General features: G+C 30.8%; 1 protein-coding gene across 1 annotated transcript; it reads right to left on the reverse strand.

Moving 5' to 3' along the window:
* Window positions 1–11,818: 11,818 nt before the first annotated feature.
* On the reverse strand, window positions 11,819–12,589 carry PAAG_12296 (hypothetical protein; the record flags this gene model as incomplete). The annotated part of the gene is made up of 1 exon (XM_015847807.1): window positions 11,819–12,589. The coding sequence occupies one exon, from the start codon at window positions 12,587–12,589 to the stop codon at window positions 11,819–11,821; it is 771 nt and encodes a 256-aa protein (XP_015702603.1).
* Window positions 12,590–16,633: the final 4,044 nt, after the last annotated feature.

Genomic DNA, 16,633 nt, shown 5'->3' on the forward strand with positions numbered 1-16,633 from the left:
CAGCAAGTGAACAGCTTGATAGAGAAATAAAATACTTTATAGCAAACTATGAACTCTTTAATCTCTCAAATCAGACTAATAAACACTCAACAGATATAATAATTAGTCAAACTTGATGATTCTAAGCACCTTATCAATGAGAAAAAACTGATATTTGAAAACTAGCTCTTCTAAATAAAATATAAGCTAGTTATCAATACTAACTACTTTTTAACTAAAGAAAGCTGTATTGCCTATATTGAAAACTGAACTGATGATGAAGCTGCCAGATATTTAGTCTCAAGAATAAAGAAAAACTATTCTAAAAAGTTTGAAACAGCTGAAAAAGTATCTAAGTATCTATAAGAGATATATGAGAATATTAATAAGCTTAAAAATATAAAAATAAAATATTGACATCTAATAATGAGAAATAAAGATGATTATCACACATTTGTGACTAAATTCTTGCACCTAGCTAGTGAAGCTTAGGTCTATAAGAAAGATTATAAAGTAGATTTTCTTCATAAGATTTTCTTTGATCTTCAATTTATAATTGCAGCAGCCTGCATCAATTGCAGCATCTTTCAAAATGTTCAAAATATCTGTACTTAGGCTGCTCACTATTTTAAAAACATGCCAGGTCACCATAATTGAAGACTGCTCAGCTGTGAAAGAACTTCAATAACTCAAAACAGCTGTGAGAGAATTCCCACATCTCAAAATCATAAATCAACTTCAATTATGCTAGTACAAACAATCAAAAATAGACTGAAGAATGAGGATTGGAAGAAGAATATAAAATATTTCAATTGTCAAAGCAAAAATCATATATCTTGAAATTGCTCATACAAGCAAGAGATAGAACTGAAGAAAGTGAATACTGAGACTACTGTTATCAAATCAGGAAAAGATTAAATCTGAAAAAAGCCTTCTTCTCAGATAAGATAGTTGCACTAGAAACTTTGAATATGAATCAATTAACGAATGAGAATTCTTTTATTATATATATCAAAGTAGCTTTTAATGAGTATGCTATTTCTATAAAAGCACTAGTGAATTCTGAAGCGAACTGTTGTATTTTTATTAATATAAACTTTATATACAAGTGTGTCAAAGCCTTAGAAGCAAATTTTAAAAAGTTGATAAAGACTACCAGATTGTGAGATTCAATAAATGAAGAGGAATCTCAATCACAGACATCATCTTCTTGCATCTATGAATAGATGACTGAAGGTTCCTCAATACACTGATGCTAATGACAGATCTAAGGAGCACAAACATGATTCTAGAATAGTTTTAGCTAATAAAGCAGGAAACATGACTAGATATGAAGAATTAACATCTAGTTTAATCAAGCATACAGATAATTTAAAATGAGATATTAGAAGAATGTAATATAATGATCTCAAAAAAGATTCTGAAAAGACCAGTAGTGAGATTAGATTATCAACAAGATATAAATTACTGTGATAGGCTTATCAATAAAGAATTTAAGCAAGAAATTGCTAAAAGATCTGTAAAAACTCAATAAAGAAATAAATTAGACAAACAGCAAAGAATGGCATTCATTAAAAGTGTGATCTTTCATCATTATGAAAGAAGCAAGAAGTCAAAGATCTTTATTTCAAGTCTCTGTGAAATAGATAGAATTATTAAAGAAAAGAAGATCATTATTGATATAAAACTAAAGAATGAACAGATGATTAATGAACCGCTATCAGCCGCCTATAAGAAGTTTTATAATATTTTCTCAAAAACTACTTTCAATCAATTATCACTCTTCTGAAAGAAAGTGAACTATAAGATTGAAATTGAGAAGAGAGCTGATCTGAATAAAGCTATTGATCATGCATCACTATACAGAATGAGCTTGAAGGAACTTGAGACTGTTAAGCAGTATTTTGAGATTAATCTAGAGAAAGACTTTATCTTATCTGTAGCTTTTTCATTTGCTTTTTCAATTCTTATAGTCCATACTGCAAGCAAGTTGAGGTTTTGCATAGACTACTACTAGCTTAATGTGATCTTAAAAAAGAATTGATATTCAATTCTACTAGTGAATGAGCTCATGAAATGATTAAATAAAGTCAAGTTCTTTATCAAATTGGGTATTTGTCAAGGCTTTCATTGAATACAAATACACTCTAAGACTAAAGATTTAACTATTTTTAGAATGCATTATGAAATATACAAATATAAGATCATGCTCTTTAATCTAAGCAATGGTCTAGTGTAAAGGGTTAAGCTCTAAGAACTAGAGGCTAGTCCTTCTATATAACAAGGATGAATTGCTTGAGAAAAGGAAGAAAAGAATGAGATGAGAACTTGAGCTTAAGCAAGCTCGCGTAGCATGATCACATGCGCACATGCAAATGATGGCTAGGCTGAGTCAGCCAGTCAGAGCAAATCTAGAGGTTCAACCTCTTATAATACCCCTCTTCTCCCTCTTTGTTGCAGGTCTTTATGACTATTTAAAGCTCTCTTTACATCTAATTTTGCCTGCTGAGAGGCCTTCCAAGTGTTTAAGGCCTTTACTTCTTGTAGAAAACTCATGTCATTCCATGTAGACTCAGCCCAACCTACTCATTTAATTAGATATTGCTTTTTCCTCTGATAAGTTCATTCATCCTGAATTTCCTCAATCTCAAACTCAGGTCCTTCCAGGGTCTCTATAGTAAGTGGCTGCCAGTTGATTTACCTCTGACTAGGCAGAGAATCCATCACTGCAGCATGTAGAAGCTTTACATTAAAGACATTATGAATGCTGGGTAGAACATTCAGTTAGTAAGCATGAGATTCTATCTTTTCTAGCATAGTATATTGATTGTATTTCATATCCAGCTTCTTGCACAGATGATTAGTTCTCATATTCTCTAAGCTCAACCAGACCTTATCTTCAGGTTGAAAGCTTGAAGCCAGGTCTCTTCATCTATTCATGTATTTCTCTTGAGATTGCTGAGCATTTGTCATTTTTACTTGAGCTCACTTCAACACTTCATGAGCTTTCCTCATATAATCATCTGCAAACTCAATAGGATTATATGGCATTTCAACAGGGGTGCATCAGCTATATCAATGGAGGAGACATGGAAAAGATGTGTTAAAAAAAATAAGCTCATGCCCATTGAGGCAGCATCTCTATTATTGATGGTCAGCTCTGCTAGAGGAAGTCATTCACACCAGTCATTCTGTTGAAAGCTAATGTACTATAAGAGGTTGAACCCATAGATTTGCTCTGACTGACTGACTCAGCCTAGCCATCATTTGCTCTGGCTGGCTGACTCAGCCTAGCCATCATTTGCACATGCGCACGTGATCATGCTATGTGAGCTTGCTTAAGCTCAAGTTCTCATCTCATTCTTTTCTTCCCTTTCTCAAGCAATTCATCCTTGTTATATAGGAGGACTAGCCTCTAGTTCTTAGAGCTTAACTCTTTACATTATGAATTGCTTGACTCCTTTCATTGATAGGCCACTGGGAGTCTTAATTCTGTATCACAAAGCTCAGCAAATATGCTGACATATGATAGACTATTGAGAGCCTTAAATTCTGCATCATGAAGTTCAGTGATAACACTGGTATATGAATAGACTGAGTTAGCAATTGTGCTAACAAATGAACAAGCAACATTGAAAATGTCTAGCTGAATGAGATAAAGCAGCAGACTTGTACAACAAATGGATCAACATGAAGCAATGAGTAGGGATGCCCTCAGCAGCTTTGAACAACAATGAATGACCTTTCTTCAACAGCAGAAACAGGTCCAGCATGAGAACAGAGATTTAATAGCAGCTCAGCAAGCTGAAATAGCTAATCTACAACAAGCTTTGAACATCTCAACATCAACTCTCTCTCAATTGAACTCACAATCACTCATTGCAGTCAGAAGATCAAAGACTAAGCTATCAGACTGCAAGAAGTATGATGATTCTAATCTGAAGCACTACTCTCAGTGAGAGCTAAAGCTTCAATCAAAACTTAAAATTGATGAAAAAGCTTTAGGTAATAATGAGAAATGTGCTTGGTATGTGTACTCAAGACTGAAAGAAATAGCAGCAGCTAAAGTTTACCTCTGAGTTGAGAATAATAAGGATAAGATCAACTTCACAGTAGAGAGCTTACTGAAGCAGACACACATGCTCTTTAGTGATTCTGCATGACAGGAAAAGACTATGCAAAAGCTCAACAATCTATAATAGAGTAGAAGAGCTCTCTTTGACTTTCTGTCTAAATTTAATTAGCTACTGCTGGAAGCTGATGATTATGAATAGGACAATCATGTTAAAAAGGGGTATTTGAAATCTGCTCTAAGCATGGAGCTGAGGGATGGTATGATGGGTGTAAGGAAACTGTCTCTCTATAAGAATTATTGCAGGGAGCTTAGATTAGTTGATCATTAACTCTCTGAGCTTAAGACTTTAAGGCAGTAGTCTAAACATTGTGAGAGCAGATCTTCTTCAGATCATATGACATATAATTCACACTTCTCTACTTTATCATGCTGTTCTTGACTGATGAAATCAGTCTCAAGCTTCTATTGATGATCTGATGGATCTCTCTCCTGGTGCTATGACCTCAAGCATCCATCACATCAAATTGATAAATCAGACAGAGGTTAATCAATAAAGAGAGTAAGGCCTGTGCCTGAGATGTGGAGCTGAAGATCATATAATTAAGAGCTGCTTATTCAAACCTCTCAGATGCTCTGTCACCTCCATGATAGCTAAAGTGATCTCTGAGCTGATACTGAACAATGACAATATGGATATGAGTGAGGATTTGAGAAAAGAGTAGCTCCAATCAAAAGACACTGGAAGGAGCAAAATAAGAAGCTTATGAGAAAGCAATGGAGAAGATTTAAATCTAAGATGATATTCAAACCCTTCACTGTTGATGCTCTAGTAGATAATGCCTTTTTGACTAGAGCAATGATAGACAGTAAATGTAATATCTATGATCTTATTTCTCAATTCTATGTTAATAAGCATAAGCTTCTGTGCATTGAAATTTCTCCTGTTAAAATGACTGGCTTTGAAGACTTCATAAAACTCTTCACAAGCATAGTGACTGGCATTCAAATTGATATAGGTGGTCACATAACTGAATGAGCCTTTCTCTACATGATGAATGAGTTATATGATCATGATATGTATCTAGACAACCCCTGGCTGGCCCAGCAAAAGGTGACTCTGATTCCTAGCAGAGTCTGACAGCATATCTCAATGAACTTCATGAATGACTTTATGATAAAAAGAGGTTATGATGCAATATTGATGATTATTTGTTAACTAAGCAAGAAGTTTATATCTATTTCTATCACATGAAAAGCAGATGTCAAAGAGCTAGTGAGACTGTCTCTCAGGATAAAACTTCAGAACTGCTGAAGCCACTATCAATTCCCAGCAGAGTCTGACAGCATATCTCAATGAACTTCATAAATGACTTTATGATAAAAAGAGGCTATGATGCAATATTGATGATTGTCTGTTAACTAAGTAAGAAGTTTATATCTATTTCTATCACATGAAAAGCAAATATCAAAGAGCTAGTAAGACTGTTCTTGAAGCACTACTATGAATATTATAAAGCATTAGATTCAATTATATCAGACTATAAGCCACAATTTATCTCAGACTTCTGAAGTGAGTTTATTAGATGATTGAGAATTAAGCTGAAGCTTTTATCAGCTCATCATGTGTAAACAAATAGTCAGACTGAGATTGTGAATTAATATCTAGCAATCAAGCTCTATTTATATGAAAATTATTATTAAGACAACTAGGATGAGTGGCTGCTAATGATAGACCATGTAACTGAAGCTCTGATAAATGAATCAACTAAGATGATATCTTTCCTAATAGCTGATGAATATGAATATTAAATATTCTTTGATTGAAAGTTACTGTCTAAGACATTACCTAGAGGAGAGAAGTTTAAATGAGAAGATGCCAGGTAGTGTGTCATTCAAATGGAGAAAATCTGAAAGCTAGTAGCAGATAATATAAAAAAAATATAAGAAATCATGAAATTACAAGTCAACAAGCATCACTATAAGTCAAACTTTGAAATAGCAGATAAGGTCTTCTTGTCACTAAAGAACTATAAAATTCAACACCTCAGCAGGAAGCTCACAGAGCAAAATAAAGATCTTTTTGAGATCATTGAGAGAGTAGATAATAGCTACAGACTAAAACTACTAAACAGTATGAAAATCCACTTAATATTCTCTTCTGATAAGCTATAGAAGGCTGTGAATGACTCTTTACCAGGACAGCTAAATAAGACACTGGAATCAGTTAAGATATAAAGAGAAAATAAGTAAAAAGTTGAGAATATTTTAGCAAGTTGTATCTTCTGTAAAAAGCTTCAATACTGAGTAAAATGACTAGAATTTGATGAAGATTCAATATAATATCTAGCACAAAATTTAAAAAGATCATTATATTTGATTCAACAATTTCATACTGCAAATTCAACAAAAGCATAGCTTTCAAAACAATTAAGTAAATGGCTGAAGACTTGGAAAAAGAATGACTATCTAGCAGATGAAATAAATGATAATCTATCAGCATGAGAGTATGTCTAGACTTTAAGAAGAGATAATATAATGATATAGAACAGGCTTATATTCAATCTTCTCAACAGTGTAATCATCCCAGACTAAGATGATCAATCATCATACAGACTGAGGCAATTGATCATCATACAGATCAAGATAATCAGTAAATAACAATTGCCTAGACAATAGCAAACAACTCTACAATTACCTCATATATAAATAATATGTAAACATAGCAATCACCTGGTAACAGCATTAGAGAAAAAGAGCTATATAAACATAGCTTTCTCTGAACTCATATTTTAGAAATCATCTTAGTATTCACTCAGATAGCTTATCTAGTTGGCAATTGAATATTAGTTCATCTGCATCTAGCTAAAGCCGTGATAGTGATCTTCTAGACTCTGAAAAAGAAGACTATGCTCACTTTTTCATCTGAGTGTTACGGCGCAGCTGCCTAGTTAGATAGAAGAGTTGAAGCTGTTGTCTTATTATCATTCTGACTCTAGTTAAGCCATAACATAATACTAAACTCCTATTTCTTATAAGCCCTGGGAATTGAGTAGACAAGCCTTATATCCATGTCCATGTCCATGTTCACATCCACGTCCATGTCTATGTCTATACCATTATCTGATTAAGCTCTGCTGAGTACTCAAAACCTTTGTTATTTTTATCTTTCTTACTTTCATTATAAAAAGTTCTCTTGCTGCTCTTCACCAGGAATTTAGAAGTACTATTCAGAAGCTTCACAGTCAAAATCAACAGTTGCAGACTAAATGCCAATCTTTGTGGGCTGAATGCTAATCTTTGCATACTGCTCTAAACAGCTCTCAATCTCAATTCTAATTCCATTCAAAGCCCTCACTGCCAGACCCCAAAAAGTTCACTGATCAAACCCTGAAATTTAACACCTAGCTCCCATTAATCAAAGCTAAACTACCATTGATCAAGCTGCTATTAGAGATCAAATTGCCCAGTTCTACTATATCTACTTGAATTTAAATTCAAATATACAAGTAATGATTTTTCCCCAGGTAGCTCAAGTTGAAGAAACAAGAAATTGGAACTACAACTCCATTTTCAATCAACTTTCTCATGTATATGACAATTCAAATAAGATAATTGAGGTGGAAGACAAACTACATAGTATAAAGCAGGCATCAGATGAATCTTTAGTAGTCTATATTGCTAAGTTTGAACATATTCTCTATGAGACCAGAGCTCAGGATTGGCCAGATTCTTCAAAGATATCTCAATTCCATCAAGGCCTCAGTGCATCAATTTGGAATTATCTAGCTCAGCAGCTAAATCTTCCTTGAACCTACAAGAAATTTCTATATATTGTTCAGCAATTAACTTTTAGTTCTTTATTTTCATTCACACCTCAAGCTCACATTAATCACCCTGATCGCACTGATCACTATGAACATCATGACCTTATGAATCTCAATCAGATTCAAGTTAATGCTCTTGATCTTTCAAATGATTCTCCATCATATACCTTATTAATTTCACCCTATTAACAAGATAAATTCTGTCAAGAAAGCCATTGTGTATACTGTGAATCTCATAATCATTGAGTTGAAGACTGTCATTTCTGTTCATATTCTCCTAAGCTCTATCACTGTCAAACTGTTAAAAGAATCTCAGCCTCTAAGTAAGAATCTAATGATGACTCTGATGTTATTGAGGTATGGAAGAAAACCTATGAGAATATGATAAATGATGATCAAGGTGATTAGCCTACTGATAAGCTTGGTGAATTTTCATTTTACTCTTTTCTTGCTTCTAATATAGCTGCTTGAGAGCAAGCACTTTTTTAAACCAGGGGGTAATGTTATAGCGCAGCTGCTTGTATATAAAATAAGGTTGATTCACCCCACTATACTCTAAAGGTTGATCCATTTTGACCTCAACCATATTCAGTCACTTATGTTAATTCGATCCGATCCCCAATCATATATGCTTTGAAGATTGATCTGATCTAATTTTCAATCACTATATATATTTAGCTGCTCGTTCATTTCACATTCTAACTCTCAGTTTAGTATTCTCATCACAGCTGCCTAGTTAAATGGAAGAATTGAAGCTGTTGTCTTGTTATCATTTTGACTCTAGTTGAGTCATGACACTGAGAAACTTTTTTTTTTCTTGTATTGCTTGAGCTGATTTAAATGAATCTTCATAATATTATTCTTCAACTATTATATGAGCACTCACAGAAGAAATTCAAGATGCTCTTCTCTAATCTCACAATAAAGTAGAATATGAAGGCTACTTGTGTATAATTCAAGATGATGTGTAAAAGAGTCACTAACTCTAATATAAGTTTTTTTCAAAAATTTATATTTGAAGATGTTATCTGGCAGTGCAGAGAAGATGAACTAAGTAATGATAATTCAACATTCTTCTTGCTGCTGTCAGCGCAGTTAAAACCTTCTGTATTCATTACTATATGCTCTTTGCAGCTCATAGTATCAAAGAAACTCATGTTCACATTTAGTGATCATTTTAAGCTCTAGTTCTGATACTGACTAAGCTGATTCTGTTGAGTGTAACTCTGACTGTAACTGCATCTACAACTTCTCTTTCAAGTTCTGAATTGATATTGTCTCACTGCTTCTTTCATCATCAGTTTCATTATCATATTCACACTTGGCATCATCTTCAAAAGGTGATATTTCTCAATTTTCACTAAGAATTTCTTGTGTCATATTCTTCATCTGATCTATTATTTGAATCAATTGAGTTATCTGATGATGATTCAGATTCACTGTCAGTTAAGCAAAAAAGACTCAAATGAACAAATTATAAAAGAAGTTGATTTATAATTAGAAGACTTGATTTAGATTATCTCTGAGAATAATAAAAGCTCACTGCTAAGAATTCTTGTTCAAACACTGATCAGATTTTAAACTGACAACTTAAAGTTATTGTATTTATTTGAAATCTTGTTCAGCAGAGAAAGTGTCATTGTCAATAGAGAGTTGAAATTGCTGCTTGCAATTATAAGATATGAAATGTGCTTGCTGTACTCATAGTATTTTGATATTTTTGAAGTGATAATTTTGATCAGAAAAGCAGCATCTTTTTTGTTTATAACAATCTCAACACAGGTAAATGAGAGAAATTCTGCTGATATCATTCTATCTGCTCACTTTCATCGTATTCTCCCCTCAGAAAGAATCACAGTAGTGCAGAAATGTCAGCACCATAAAGATAAAAGATCAGTCAAATTCTGATAAAATAAGGCTGGAGAATGAGTGTTCATTCATCATCTTGTAACATCAACCTCTATCTACATATAAAGTAAAAAAAGATTGTAATCTCTCTTGCTTTTTATTTTCTAAACTGTAACACTGATTGAAGAGTTGCTAGATAATTGTCATGTGATCAAAGTCACTTCAATGTATAATCTTATGATATGAACATGAATTTCCAATAGTAAATCAGTCTGTTAATTCATTTAAAATATGGATCAAATATTGCATCACATTGTCACATCGTCTCTTTCCCTCCTGGTCAATTTTAGCAACTAGGAAACTGAAGCTGAAGCCCCTTTTCTAGTGGACATTCATCTTTGTCAACTTAATATCTTGCTACTAATCAAGAGGAAACATAGCATGACTGAGAATTCATCTGTACTGCAGCAGTCTGGATCATATCCATATCATGCATCAGCCACACTATGACACTTAAATCATCAGGAAGATTTTTTTCCTCATTTGAATATATCATCCTTGCAACTAACCAGACCTTCCAGATCTTGCACCCTGGTCAGGGCCTGACACGTAACGGTCCGCGGCGCAGCAAGACAGATACCATTTCTGCCATGCAGAGGCCTTTTTTTTTTTTTTTTTTCCATTGGCGTATCATCTCAATGATTGGAGGCTACCCATCACCAGCGTGCACCACAGGTGAGAAACATCGGGTTTGCCAACCAATCGTGAAAGGGAGAAATCAAGGACAACAAATACCAAGGCACAGACAGGATGGGATTGGCAGTGTTGATAGGATAGGTGTGCAGAACCTCAAAACATCAAATGTTGGATGTAGAGCAATAGCTAGTTGTGTATGTAACAAGAAAATGAGATCAACAAAGTGAACAGGAAACCTCCTCAGCCAGCCACAGCTCCGGGCAGAACTAGATATCCCAGTAGCGGGCCTCAGTCTGTGCATGATTTTAGAGTAACTTGACAGTAGGGTGAGGCGAAATTGCACTGGGGAAGAAGTGAAGTGGACATGGTCACCATGTCAAGAACAGTTTCAGCTGCGGCACAGCTGGGCCAGGTGACACTAGCAGTGGGGCCCAAGAGGAAGAAGGAATGAGCACAGCACACATGAGACAAGAGAATTATGAGGAAAGAAAGGGAAAATAAGGACGATGGAGGGAAGATGTTTGAGCGGCGGGAGGAGGGGGTTTATATAGTCCAGAAAGCAGTGATGTTGCGCTAAACCTGATCGGGCGGGAGCTAAACCATGGAAGGCAATTCACCATGGTACGGTATACCTATGTAGTTAGGTAGCTGATAGTTAACCATTCAGACTGCACAATATGTGGGAATAGACCCTCTAGCTACTCCGGGAAGCAACATTGGTAGCACACTTTTTAATATATCTCCATTTCTTATATCTTTATATTATGTTGATATCGTTTGAAAACGGAATTTCGTCTTACGGAAAGGCAAAATGCCGGTCAAAGGATGCAGCGAGGGGTCATACTTTACCTGCTGGATACTTCCATCACGTGACATGTTCTACACCATATAGTCGTTCTCGTAGCGTGCAAACTCTGCAATCAACCAAGCTTGCCATTCTGTCATTACCTTCATGGTATTCTCTTCTGAAACCTTTACACTTTGGTCTAGAGCGTGGGGGACGGACAGGGTTTAACGAGTGATGTTCCGCAGTATTACCTCGAGCCTAGATGGAGGATGTCAGTTCTAGAAACTTCATAGTGAACTAATTATTACTAGTACTCTATATGAGGCAAATACCCGGGTAGCTAAGTAGAGCCCCAGGCACATGTATGCACGTGCAGGACAAAAATTCATGATGGGAGTTAAGTGGAATCGTAGCTGGATGCATGGAGGAGCCGGGGTGGATAAGCGTCTAGTTATCATCGATAAACGTAAGTGCTCCTTGGAGTAAAGCATTTCTGAATTCTACAAAAACGAACTATAAGGGTATAAATTAACCTCTTGCTAACAAAGTACACTTCATCTCAGTTCTAAAAAAATGGATAAATATACATATAAAACGAGACCTTCTACTCTACAACTCTAGCCCCGCATCTGGCCCTTTCGGTATAAACCTCCTCATAACCCTCTCCACCCAGTCAGCGTCAGCAGGAAACCCCAGAGCCTCCGCCTCTCTAATCCCCCTGTTCATGCGCCTTATATACTCCTGCTTCGGCGGACCCTCCTTCACTTTATATTCATTAACATACACCAAAACCGTCAGCTCCTGCGCCTCATCCCACTCTAGATTTCCACTCTCATCCAACCACTTAACCACCGTCGCAGGAACATACCACTTATTATAACTCCCCTTGCCCTGTTCGCGAGGGCGCATATGTCTGCCAACTGGGCCATCTGGCGGGGAGGGTGGTGCTGAACAGTCGACTCCCTCATACCTGTCCAAGAGACCTTCATCCTCAGGGGTCATTTTGTAAAGAACTCCGTAAACAACTTCGTCGTCAGCTTCCAGAGGTGGATTGGAAAGAGAGTCTGGAGGCAGAACGTTCGCATACCCGGCCTCACATATGAACCACTTCCACCGGTCAAGGCGCGCGATCGCGAGGGGCTTGGCTGAGATGGCTGGGTTGAAGATGCAACGCTGGCACATTTGGGAGTGGGACAGATTAGAACCATATGCAAAGTAGAAATACTCGTTAGGCTGGGGTGGAGAGGCTGCAATTTTAAGAGGTGCTTCGAGGGATGGTTCCGAGATTATGGTTGTCGTTGGAAATGAAAAGGGTGCGGCGTCTACAACTGCTGCAGCTGTTGGACCTGACCCAGAGAGTTCAGAGGTTTCTTCGCGCATCTCTCTATCCTTTCTTGCCTTTCTTGTTTTCTCAAGGCTATTTCGTATGCTATGCGGGTATATACCCGGGGAGTTGAATATGCTCGAGCGACATTTCTTCGGCCCCGCGCCTGTAATAATATGTTTGAACTGCGTCGATGTTTACGGGATCGGAGGCAAATCCGAAGCCACGTGACCAAAGGCTTTCCAACCAAGGTATTAAAAGCAACCTCTTGCACTAAGGGAGCTTCTACCGTCATCGACAACTCTATTATATCCCATTATATACACTATGAAATGAAAAGAACCCAAGAATTCAGCCATCAAAAGTTCCTTAGAAAATGCATACCTATTCTAGAGAATTAAACAAACATATTCAAATCATTTGCAAATATAATAATAATACATACTTCATTTAATTAATTCAACTTCCAATCTGAGATATCACATCATTATCATATAATTAATAATATTCTATTATCTAATGAGCACTGCCACTATGAGCATCTCAACTACAAATCAATCTTTCTACTATTTCAATGAATTTCTCAACAATTATGAATAGATATTATATTAGCTATTAATTATTAAAGAATATAGTTTCTAAGAATATAAATAATAGAATAATTAAAAAAACTAATTAATATTGAGCTTGATGATACAGTTTAAGTGATAAAAATATAATTAAGATAGAAAATTTGATAAAAAAGTACTAGAAAAATCAATAAAACTTTAATTAATTATATTCTCTAATAAGAAAATTTGTATAAAAATAGAAGAATATTTAATAAAAAAATTTTAATTTCACTAGAACATAGAAAATGAATAGATTTATTTAATAATTTTTCATTTTTTTATAGTCTTTTACTTTATTTTATTTCTCTTTTCTTTTTAATTTTAAGTTTTAAAATTTAATACTCAGCTATTTTTTAAGTATATTATTTCTTTTTATAAAAAAATATTAAATTTTTACTTTAATTACTTTGTTAATTTAATATTACTTTTTAATTTTTAAATAAATAATTTATTAATAAGTAATTTTAATTTTGTTAGAAGAAAAAACTATATTTAACTGATATATTTTTTGTTAAATAAATTTATAATCTTATCTCACTTTTATTTTTTTTTAGTTTCAAGCTATTAAATAAAATTTTTTTCTTATTAAGTAATATTTTTTTTAATAAGTTTTTTATTAGTATAAATTATTTATTTAAAATTTTAATATAAAGTAATTATTAAATTATATTATTTTAATCTTATAATATATTTTTAAGTTATAGTAAAAGTAATAGATTTTATATTTTTAAAATATTAAAATTTTTAATAGTTATTTAAAATAAAATAAATAAATCTTTATTTATTTTAAAATAGTTTTAATATTCTATTTTATAAATATATTATTTTATATAATATAAAATAATCTCTAAAAGTCTTATTTAATAAGTTTTAAAAAGTTAAATTTAAAATATAAAAAATATTTTATTTTATATAAATATATTATTAATAAAAAAATAAAATCTTTAATTTAAAAGTTACTAATAATATATAAAATAAAATAAAAAATAGTAGAATTATTATATTTTATTTATAAAATTTATAAATATTATATTAATATAAAATAATTATTTATTAAAAATTAAAATTTTTATAAAATTAGTTATGATCATGACTTTAATTTACATATAGATATATAGATAGTTAATTGTCAACTATATAAGCTACTTCAATAATAAATTAAAATAATTTTTAAAAAAATAAATTTAGAGAAAACTCTATTTATATATTTTTTTTCTTAATATAATTATTAAACTATTACTAAAAAGTTCTTATATTTATAAAATAATTATAAAATAATTATTATATTATTATTAGATAATTGTAATTACTTTTCTCAGCTCAATAATTTTATTTTATCAAGTAGTTTAAATGAAACTTATTTTACACTATTATATTATCTATTTTTAAAGCTCTAATATACTCTTATACTAATAAATTATTATTTGCTTTATTTATTAAATAATTATTTTTTTCTAAGTCTTCAGTTTTTTTTTTTAATTCTTTTAAAGATTCTGTCTTTATTGAATTTATTATAAAAAATTTTTAAATCAAATATAGTAGTTTTTTTTTTTAATTTTTATACTAAATATTATATTAAATTATTATTAAATCTTAGCTACTTTATTTAATATTAAAGTTTCTTATAGATAATATAGTTTATTAGAATATTTTTTATTTTTTACTTATTTTTATTTTATATTTTAACTGATTCTAATATTTTATTTAGTTGTTCTAATATATAATTTTTTATAGCTTTTTATATATTACTAGAGAAAAATATTAAATAAATTTTTATATTATTTAAGAATTTTAGTTTATAGCTATTATCAATTTTATTAATAATTTCAAAGAGATTTTTATTTTACTCTATGAGTTTTCTACTGAAATATTATATTTTATAATTTTTGAATAATAGAAAGACTTTATTTTCTACTTTAAAGTTGAGCTTATGATGATATTTATGTTATAGTGTAGTTACTTGTATATAAATTAAAATTAATATATTATAATTTTCAATTATATTTTTATATCAATTACTTATTCATTTCATATTCTAATTTTTAATGTAGTATTTTCATCATAGCTATGTAGTTAAATAGATATATTAAAACTTTTTTTATTTATTTTGACTTTAAATTGAATTATAATATAATACTAAATTTTTTTTAAAAAAAGCTCTGAAGATTGAGTAGCAGACTTATATATTTATATTTATATGAGCTTTTAAATAATTATAACTGTGCTGAATACTTAAATTCATATTTATATTTATATATATATTGATATCTATATTGATATTTATATCTATATCTATATTTATACTCATATTTAAATAATCTCTTTAGAAGTTGTGACTATATTAAATACTTAAAAATTTGATTAATTTTTAGTTTTATATATTTTTATTTTTATTATAAAAGCTTATTTTACTATTCTTTATTATGAATTTAAGATATTATTTAAAAGTTTTATAATCAAAATTAATAGCTTTTATTTTTATTTAAAGTCTTTATTATTAAATTTTAAATAAATTTTTAATATTTTATATTACTAAGTTAAATATATTCTCTATAAAATTAAAGTTAAAAATTGATTAAATTTTTCAAAGATTTTTCAATTCTCTCTATGATGTTAAAACCTTTTATACTAGTTTCTTATTTTTATACTACTTACTAAATTACTTCAGAATCAGCATTTTTTAAAGAATTAACATCTTTTAAAAATTAATATTATCTTAAGATTATATATTTTAGAATCAGCAATTAAAATCAATACTTCTCAAAATCAGTATTTTAGAATCAGTACTTTTAAAAGAATAAAATCAGTATTTTTAAGAAGTTAAATTACTTTATCACTAATTTTTCATTTCATAAAAAATTATATATAAAATCTATTACTATTTATTTATGTATATAAATATTATAAATTTTTATTTTTTTTTTAAGAGAATTAATGATTAGCTAATATTTAATTTAATTATATATTTTTATCAATTACTATTTTTTTTCTTTATAGTACTCATAATATTTATACTTTTACTCTATTATAATACTAGTTATAATACTTCTAACACTTTCTTTTAAAATTTAATTTATTTATCTTAAATATTCTTATACTATCAATATAAAAAATATGTAAAATAAAAATAAATATATAATGATATAAAGGATTTATTTATCTAATAAATGTTTTAAAATATTAGTTAAAAAATGAATTTAGTTTTATAAAAACTTAAAAAATGTTGAATTAAATTTTTTTTTAAATATAATCAGTATTACTAATAATTGTTATCAAGTTTCTATTAATATTTATAAATAAATATTTTTAAAATTTTTAATTTAAAGCTGAAAAGTATTAGATTAAGTTTATATGTATTATTTAAAATATTAATAAATTTTAATGTTAAAAAAATTTAATTTGTAGCAATAGTTTTTAAAATAATAAATTTAATAATTATGAAAGTTATATAAAAATTAAACTTTTAAAACTTTATTATATAAATAAATA

The sequence above is a fragment of the Paracoccidioides lutzii genome (genome assembly GCF_000150705.2).
Source record: "Paracoccidioides lutzii Pb01 unplaced genomic scaffold supercont2.20, whole genome shotgun sequence".
Taxonomy (NCBI): Eukaryota; Fungi; Ascomycota; class Eurotiomycetes; order Onygenales; family Ajellomycetaceae; genus Paracoccidioides; species Paracoccidioides lutzii.